Source organism: Heterocephalus glaber, unplaced genomic scaffold (genome assembly GCF_053883595.1).
Source record: "Heterocephalus glaber isolate CG9 unplaced genomic scaffold, H.glaber_assembly_v1.0 deba00001444, whole genome shotgun sequence".
NCBI classification, from domain to species: Eukaryota; Metazoa; Chordata; class Mammalia; order Rodentia; family Bathyergidae; genus Heterocephalus; species Heterocephalus glaber.
Genome location: NW_028258297.1, coordinates 29304408 through 29314223, shown reverse-complemented (window position 1 = coordinate 29314223; position 9816 = coordinate 29304408). Strand labels below are relative to the sequence as shown.

The following is a 9816-nucleotide window of genomic DNA, read 5'->3' as shown; positions in this document are numbered from 1 at the left end:
TTGGATGCAGGTGACCTCTAGGGCCCAGAGGAGAAGAGACCCTTCAGGCAGGGTCCGGGCAGGCCCAGCCCAGGGCACAGCACTGGCCTCTGCAGGAAGAGTGGCCCTTCCTTCCCACCCACAGCCTTCCGGCCCCTTCCACACCGGGCTCCCTCCATACCGGTCGTCCACCTGTGCCTTATACCCACACTAAACCAGAACACTAAAATACAAGGAAACTTTTATTTCAATTTTCATCAAGAAATTTGCTGTGGTTTTTTACGCTTTGGGTTGTTTTTCCTTTTTTTTTTTTTTTTCCCCACTTTATTTCATTTTAGCTGCTCAGTGGCTGGAGCCGCTGGGTCCCTGGTATAAAAAGATGCCAACAGAGGTAGCTGTGTCTCGCCCAGGGGCCCGGCCCACTCTGAATACCCCCAAAATGACAAAAGAAAACACAAAATAAACCAACAAAATAAAACCAAAAGGAGGAAGAAATTCAGATCATTTTCTTCAAGCCTGGCAGGAACCCACAACAGTTTGTGTGTAACAGAAGTTACAGTGGGGAGCAGCCAGGGTCCAGAAGGCCAGCCCGCCAGCTCCCCGCAGATGGCGCCGGCGCTACTGCTGCGTGTCTCTTCAGCAGGAAGGGCACCACTGCCCCTCACTCCCTCCCCGCCCTGGTCCCCAGGGGGCTGTTCCTTTACGAGAAAATGGGCAGAAGGCCAGGGTCTCAGGCCCCCTGGGGAGAAGCAGGAACAAGAGAAAACTGCTCAGCTGTGGAGGTGGTTGTCACTCATCCAGATCATCACTGCTGCTGGGCAACCTACAGAGAGAGAGCCACGAGTTAGAATTCCAGACCACAGAACTGTACCTGAGCCCAGGGGACTCAATGGACAGCCCAGCTGCTGCCAGGAATAAAACTAGGGACGGACCAAGAGCAAAGATACGAGTCGAGAACGATTCTGGGGGGAAAGCTGGCACAGACAAGAAAATGGTCCTACCTGCTGTGGGGGAGGCTCCGGTGCCCGGTTTGCCAGGCGGCTGAGAATGTTCCGCTCGGACATCTGTAACCTCACAGCAACTGGAGGAATTCGGGCAATGGTAGCTGGGAGTCGCGTCACATCAGCTTTCATGTCACTCAGCAGCTCTTCCAGCTGTTTCAGAACTGTAGGAAGGGGGAAAAGGTGGTGAGCTGTGATGGTCAAGATGGAGATCCTCAGATCTTTCTGCCCTGACCCCATCCTTTTTGGGGGGGAGGGGTTGTTTTTTGAGACAGGGTCTCGCTGTGTAGTTCAAGCTGACTTTGAACTCACTGTACAGCCCAGGCTAGCCTCAAACTGCAGTGATTTTCCTGCTTCAGCCTCCCAAATGCTGTGATTACAGGTGTGGACCAACACACTGAGCTCTCACTTCTCAATGACCAGGTGACTGTGATGTGTTGTCTTTTGTCATAAAGTCACCAGATCTGGCCTCTATCAGGCTCAGATTCCTCAACTCTAGATCACTGTCTCATAGTTCTTTTTTTTTTTTTTTGCTTTTTTTTGGGGGAACCTGGGATCGAACTCGGGTCCTTTCGCTTCCGCAGCAGGTGGTGAAACCACTGAGCTAAATCCCTGGCCCAGTTCTCTGCTTTTTAAAGTCATCTAACTTTATCCCTTATCATTATCCCATGCTCACTATTGTCTGCATTTCCACATCTCCAGAGAAGCTTGTCCCTATTGCTTCCTGTGCTCTCATTTTGCCTCCCTAACTTTGGATGTCTCCCACTTCCTCTTTAACAGCCTTCTTTTCCTCAATTCACCCTCCACCTCCTCAGAATGTTTTACTTTAATTAGAAACAAAATGTTGAAAGGGGTCTAGAATGCAAGGAGATCTTAAATCACCTTAAGTTACCTCTAAAGTATCCCAGATGACACTATTATTCTGCTTTACTTTCCATCTCAAGATCGTGACTATATTAAGAATGAGAGAAAAAAAAAAAAAAAGAATTAGAGGGCCGCAGCCGGGGATTTAGCTCAGTGGTTCTGCCGCCTGCCTTGCAGGCACAAGGTCCTGAGTTCAATCCCCAGTACCCAAAAAAGAAAAAGAATTAGAAGAGGCAAAGAACTACCGTCCTTGATTGCCTCTGAGGCAGAGATTTCCAGCACACCCTAAGCTCTCTAACAGGCTCTGAAAAAGGTTCTGGGCAAGAATTACACAGGTGTTGAGAAGGGGTTAGTGGAGAGGGGCGGCTCCATCACAGGAGGCAGGGGAGCCACTGGCTACCTTTGTGCAGGACTGCATTGGCTGGCTTGTTGCCTGCCATCGACTCCTTGGACAGATGCTGGTGACTTTCCGCCAAACACTCCACCTCAGCAAAACGAGTGTTGAGGGCCATGGAAGGGTGAGAAGGGTCCTCTGACATGTTCAGGTAAGCCGCCCTGCGCAGCTGCTCCTCAATCACCAGGGCTTGTTCTAAGAGCTGGACATGGATAAAGACATGGGAGTCAGACTGACAGGTAACTATGCTCGGTTCTCATGGGCCTCAGCTCACCTTTCTCCAGGTCATGAGAGCCTATAGAGATGGCTCTGTAATACCACTGCTCGTACCCAAGAAGCTCACCATTACACTGCCTTTTCCTTCCCATTGGCAGTCCATGTCTCTACAACTTTATTCTTTAGATTGTCTTCAACAGAACAATAAAAACTCAACTTAGAAAATACAAAATAAGACCAAGAAATACAGGGAGGGAGAAGAGGGAGGAGACATAAAATTATAATGTATTATGTACATGTTCCAACTCCCCATGACCATGTAATCATTATGTACTATAAACATGTATTAATAAAAACTAAAATGCTTGGGCCGGGGATTTAGCTCAGTGGTTCCGCCACCTGTCTCGCAAGCTCAAGGATCCGAGTTCGTTCCCCCGTACAAAAAAAAAAAACTAAAATGCTTAAAAACGAAAATACAAACTGATAAAGCCACACAAAAATCCCACCTGCATACTGTTAACATTCTGGTGTTGCTCTTTAAGACTTTTCTGTGCAGTATCTTCTTTATGTTATTGAGATCACATTAAACATGTCCACATTGTTTTCCCTCAAAGTTGTATAGTAAGCACCTTCCTTTATCATTACTCTTCTAAACCACAGATTAGTTTATTTTAAAATAAGAGACAAGGGCCGGGGATTTAGCTCAGTGGTTTCTCCACCTGCTGCACAAGTGCAAGGACCCAAGTTTGATCCTTGGTACCCAAAAAAAAAGAGACAAGGCCTTACCAAACTGTTCAGGCTAGGGCCAGGGATTTAGCTCAGTGGCAGCACGCCTGCCTGGCAAGCCCAAGGTCCTGAGTTTGATCCTCGGTACCACAAAAAAAAAAAAATGTTCAGGCTGGCCGCTGCCTACTTGCAGTCCTCCAGTCTCATCCCCCCAAGTAGCCAGGCCTATGGGCACATAATCTTTGTACCCAGCAAAAACATTTTAATAGCTGCATGGTAACCCATCCTATGGATATATCCTACCATATGTTTTAGGTTCTTTTACCTTTAAAAGTATTTTTGTTGGATTTTTTTGTTTTGTTTTGTTTTTTTGAGACAGGGTCTCACTATGTAATTTAGGCTGACCTTGAACTCACTAGGTAACCCAAGCTGGCCTTGAACTCATGGTGAGTCTCCTGCCTCAGCCTCCCAGGTGTTGAGATTACAGGCATGCAGAACCACACCTGGCTTGTTGGGTCATATTAAATGGGGAAAAACTGAAAACTTTTCCTCTAAAACCAGAACAAGACAAGGATGTCCACTATCACCAATCCTGTTCAATATAGTGACACTTTAGCCAGAAAAAGCAGGCAAGAGAAAGACAAAAAATACATAGAGGAGGGGCCAGGGATTTAGCTCAGTGGTGCCATGGCTGCCTTACAAGTACAGGGTCCTGAGTTCGACCCCTGGTACCGAGAAAAAAAAATACACATAGGAAAGGCACATGTCATACTATCCATTTTTACAGGTTATATGATCCTTTACACAGAAGATTCAAAAAAATTCCACCAAAAGACTCCTAGAACTAATAAATTCGGCAAGGTAGCAGAATACAAAAATCACACAAAAATCAAGTGTTCCTATAAGCCAATAATGAACCTGTCAAGAAAGAAATTTGGAAAACAATACCACTCATAATAGCTATAAGAAAAATTAAATACTTAGGAATTAACAAAGAAAATAAAAGACTTCTGTAAGAAAGGGCCAGGGATTTAGCTCAGTAGTTCCAGTACCTGCCTCGCAAGCCCAAGGTCCCAAGTTCAATCCCCAGTACCAAAAAAACCCCAAAAAACCTTGATAAGACTTCTATAAGAAAAACTAGAATTCCAAAAAAGGGTATGAAAGAAGACATCAGAAAATAAATATCCCCCATTCCTGAATAGGCAAAACCAATATTGTCAAAATGGCCATACTACAAAACAGGTATAGACTTAATGCAATCCCCGTCAAAACACCATCAGCATTCACCATACTAGAAAAAATCCTAAAATTCATACAGAGGTCCAGGGGTGGTGGCACATACCTGTAATTCCAGCACTCAGGAGGCTGAGGCAGGAGGATTGCCACAAGTTTGAGGCCAAGCTGGGCTATAGTTCAAAGCCAGCCTGGACTACAAATCAAGACTGTCTGAAAAAAAAAAAAATCATGGAGCCAGAAGAGAACCAGAATAGCAAACGCAAACCTGAATAATAACAAGAGCAAAGCACATTGCATCACAATCCTAGGTTTCACAATATATTACAAAGCTACAGTAATAAAGCAGTATGGTACTGGCACAAAAACAGACATACGGATCAAGGAAACAACAGAAGATGCAGAAACAACCTCAGGCACACTCAGACACCTGATCTTTGACAAACCTGCTGGAGGAAAGACAGCCTCTGACAAATGGTGCCGGGAAAACTAGCTATTGACATACAAAAGCCAGACCTGTATCGCTCACCATGCACTAAAATAAAACCAAAATGGACCAAAGATCTAAATTCTAAAACAATCTGCTAGACGATAAAATAGGTATAACTCTTGAAGACATAGGCAAGGACTTTCAGAACAGAACCCATATTCCACAAGAAATAACATCAACAATCAACAAATGTGGCCAGGCATGGTGGCAGACACATGTAGTCCCAGCACTTGGGAGGCTGAGGCAGGAGGACTACACAAGCTCAAGGCCAGTCTAGGTGGTACCTAGTAAGTTCAAGGCCAGCTTGAACTACATAGACTGTCTCAAAAAAAAAAAAATTAAATGAGATTGTATCAAAAAGTTTCTGCATAGCAAAGGAAAACGAAAGTGAAGAGACAACCTATAGAATAGAAAAAAATTTTGCCAGCTACTCTGCAAAAAGACTAATACCTAGAATAAAGAACTCAGAAAAATTAGACCCCCTCTCAAACAAAAGACCCAGTCAAAAAATCAGCAACTGAAATGAATAAATCCTTCTCAGAAGTACAAATAGCAATACATGAAAAAATGTTCAACATTTCCAGCCATTAGAGAAATGAAAAGCAGAACAACACAGATTCCATCTCACTCCAGAAAGAAGGCAATGATCAAGAAATCAACACACGCTGCCAGGCCTTTCTACAGTGCTGGTGGGAAAGTAAACTAGCACAACTACTATGGAAATCAGTATGGAGACACCTCAAAAAAACTAAAAATATGAAATTCCATTTCACCCAGCTCTTCCCTTTCTAGGCATCTTCCTGTAAGAGTTAAACATACCACATTACAGTGATATCTGCATAGGTAAATCAGGGAAGCAGCCTGCCTACATGTCCATAAATGGATGACTGGATACAGAGAATGTGATATTTATATACGATGGAGTACTCCTCTACCATAAAGAAAGATAAATTCGGGCCAGGGATCTAGCTCAGTGGCATGGCGCCTGTCTCACAAGTGCAAGGTCCTGAGTTCGATCCCTAGTACACCCCCCCCCCCAAAAAAAGATTTGAGTCATTTGTAGGACAGTAGATGCACCTTGAGACAATAATGTTAAGTGAAATCAGACACACAAGCTTAAATATTGCATGGTTTCTCTTACATGAGAAACCCAAAGTATAAATAATTTTAAAGGCCAAAATAAACAGGTTCCCTTTTGAAAATGGGAAGGGAACCAAGAGATGAAAGGCGGGAAGGAGTAAAAAGAAAGTATGTTATGTACATGTACCAACTCCTCATGAAAAACACAGTCATGACGTACTACAAACATATACTAACAAAAAACTTTAAAAATTAAAGTTTATTTTTATTGGCCTGAGGATACCGCTCACTGATAGAGCAGATTCTTAGCATGTACAAGGCCCTGAGTTCAAGCCCTGGCACCAAAAGAATATACAGTACAGTGGTACCTTGGTTCACAAATGCTTTTGTTTATGAGCAATTTGGTTTGCAAACAGAAGCATTTGGCAAAATTTTGTTTTTATTTGTGAATTCTGCATCAGGTGAACACAACCGTGGCTATCTTTCTCACATAAACATGAACATGCCCATCTTTTCCAGAACTGTGGAATGAATTAAGTACATAAATTGAGGTACTGCTATATGCATTTTGTTGTTGCTTTTTTTGGTTTTTGGTCGAACAGGGGGTTGAACCTGCATCCCTCAAACTGAGCTACATCCCCAACCCATTCATTCACTGGCAAGTTCTCACTAAGGCACCCAGGCTGGACTCAAATTTGCAGTCCTCCTCCCTCAGCCTCCCAGAGTGCTGGGATTGCAGACATGTGCCACTGTGCTCAGCATGTTGTTGTTTACCTCCACATCTCACTCCATTCCTCCCTCCTCCAAAAGGCAACCCTTATATATTTACGGTGCCTTTGTGTGTGTGTTCTTGAAGACACTGTTATGGTTTCATGTACACATACCTCACTGGCAGAACAGTTTTCTGTAGGTACAGAATGCTTTTTCTTTTTCAGAATGCGTTTTCTTATTTTTCTCACTGCACAGCCTTTTCAAAGGTTCATTTATGTTAATTACGTGCACAAGTATTTCGCTGGTTTTGTTGCTTAACATTCCAAGAGATGAACCCACACTTTATCTATCCATTCTTCCAGTATGGAACATTCAGGTTGTGTCCAGGTCCCCCACACTAAACAATCACACCACAATAAACGTTCTCACACTTGTTGCCTGATGGACCATTTAGGTTTCTTAGAGATACATCCCAGGAACCAAAATGTTGACTTTTAAGTTATGAGAAATGTCCTCTAGATCTTATAGGAGGCTCCATTAGAAGCCAAGAAAAGGCACAGTCTGAGAATGGACTCCGTTAGGATCTACTGATTTATCCCCAAACAAACCAAGCATCTTTATCTTTACACCCTGTCTCTTGCTCCAAGTACTTCCCTACCTATGAGCATTCTCCAAGTACAGCCTTGGCTCACTGACGTCCTTTTTTCTTACATGTGTGTTGTGTGGTCCTAGACACTGAACCAACCCAGGGCCTCATACATGCTAGGCAAGTGCTCCACCACTGTGCTACACACCCAATCTTTATAAAAATTATTTTGAGAAGGGTCTTGCTAAATTTCCCAAGCTAGCCTCAAATTTGTGACCCTCCTGCCACAGCCTCACACAGCTGAGATTACAAACACATGCCACCATGCCCAGCTCACTGCCATCCTTTTACAGCATTCTACCCAGCTGGGCATGGTGGTACATGCCTCTAATCCCAGCACTCAGGAGGCTGAAGCAGGAGGACCATCGCAAGTTCAAGGTCAGCCTGGACCCTGTATCAAAAGAATAAAAAAAACCATTCTGCCACAAGATGTCCCCTCCTCCTAGTGTCAGCAAGCTCTAGAGCACTGATGCTTCAGATCCCAGTGTATGGATGGGGGTAAGGTGGTGTGAGAAACACCAAGCAATTTGTCATTCTTTTCTACAACTTTGAACTATGGCCTAGGAGCCAAATCTGGCCCATGCCTGGTTTCTACATGGCCCAAGAGCTAAGGATAGATATTGTAGTTCTACATGGCTCGAAAAAAGGCAAAATAAGGCAATTGCATAGTACTTTGTGAAGATCACATAATATTCAAATTTTAGTGTTCGTACAGTCTTACAGGAACACTTCCATACTTATTCGTTTATGTTTCCTATGGCTCTTGTCACATGATGACAGAAATGAGTATTTGCAAGAGACCATTATATCCCACAAAGCAGGAAATATTCGCTATATGGCTCTTTAATAGAAAAGAGCTGCTGGGGCCAGGGATTCAGCTCAGTGGCACGGCACCTGTCTTGCAGGCACAAGGTCCTGAGTTTGATCCCCAGTACCAAACAAAAAAGAGCTGCTGACTCCTAGAGTAAGTCCTGAAAATTCTTTGGTGCTTTATTTCCTTTAATCCTTGCCATTCTCATCTTCTACCACCAGCATCACAAGCTAGGCCCACGATGCCTCATGACTGGACTGCAGGGTAGCTATAATTTCACAGATGCTGTTTCCATTTCCCTTGGTCCTGTTAAATCTCTTCACGAGCTGGGGACGTGGTTCACTGGTGGAGCACGTGCCTCCCATGCATGCATCTCTAGGTTCCATCTCCAACACCATTTTTAAAAATGCTATTCACAAACCTCTAATGGCTGCCTATTCACTACAAGTTAAAACTTACCTGGTGCAAAGAACCTATCCACTGACCTCTAGCCCTTACCTCTCTCCCTTTTCAACTTCCCCCTCACCATTATCCAACACAAATATTTTTTACAGCTAACCTGCACTATTTCCCACCCACCCTGAGTTTTGCTACCTCTATGTCTTTGTCCAACAGAATCCCTTTGGTTCAACAGCTGTTTCTACTCAACTATCTACCACATTCATCAAAATTTAATTCCAGCCAGGCGTGGTAAATTTAATTCCAGCCAGGCGTGGTGGTGCACATCTGTAATCGTAGCACTCAGGAGGCTGAGGTAGGAGGAACACCATGAGTTCAAGACCAACCTGGACTACACAATGGGACCTTGTCTCAAAAAACTAAACAAAACTTAATTCCATGCTATCGTCTCCATGAAGCCATTTGCCAAGCTCCCTCCCTGCTCCCCCAGTTCCCTCTGGAGAACTGTCTTCAGGACTTCAGCAGCTCCTTTCTGATACACTAGAAAGTGACAGCCCCCCGAGGATAGGTACCAAGCCTCGTCTGTTCTTGCATCCCTCACCACTAGCTACAGGACACCTGAGGATTGATTAGTATGCACTTCTTATTTATCCCCCAATTACTTTCCACTTCAGAGACCCGTATCTCATTTTCATGGGATCTTGGTGGGTTTTTTTGGCACCAGGGATCGAACTCAGGACCTTCCACTTTCAAGGCAGGCGGCAGAACCAGTGAGCTAAATCCCTGACCCTTCATGGGATCTTATTTGATGGTCTGCGTAAAAATGCCCTCAATAAATACTGGCTGAATTCGTGAGCAACCCCCCTCAGCAGACTCAGCCTTTGCGATTCTGAGCTCATCTTCTGCATCGTCTCTTTGCATCTACCCCAAGATGCATCAACACAAGAAAAAAAGGACCACCAGCCCACCAACAGCGCTACCTCCTGAGGAATGCGATTTAATCCCTCTTTGCTGAACACTCCAGCCTACAGCATTCCCCCATTATACACAGGGCACTAGTCTGTGTCACTCACTAGGCACAGTCACCTGTAACTCTTGTACAGCTAGTAAATTCTCAAGTCTGTCTTGATCGCTAATTTTTTTTTTTTTTTTTGTACCAGGGATTGAACTTGAGTCCTTGCGCTTGTGCAGCAGGCAGCGAAACCACTGAGCTAACCCTGGCCCTTTGATCGCTAATATTGAAGTTAACTGGGAGCAAAGCCCTTT

General features: G+C 44.3%; 1 protein-coding gene across 13 annotated transcripts in view; it reads right to left on the bottom strand.

The window, feature by feature from the left end:
* Positions 1-208: 208 nt before the first annotated feature.
* Chd4 (chromodomain helicase DNA binding protein 4) overlaps positions 209-9816 on the bottom strand; it is a 32997-nt gene continuing 23389 nt past the window's right edge. For 7 of the 13 annotated variants that reach the window (XM_021248119.2, XM_013067312.3, XM_087213540.1 and 4 more), the window contains 3 exons: positions 2245-2440; positions 981-1144; positions 209-802 (listed from right to left, as the gene is read on the bottom strand). In XM_021248119.2, the coding sequence (XP_021103778.1) occupies positions 785-802; positions 981-1144; positions 2245-2440 (378 nt within the window). In that variant the 3' untranslated portion in view covers positions 209-784. Of the gene's footprint in view, positions 803-980; positions 1145-2241; positions 2441-9816 lie in introns of all 13 variants that reach the window. The other 6 variants (XM_087213538.1, XM_013067311.3, XM_013067313.3 and 3 more) reach the window with 1 other exon arrangement.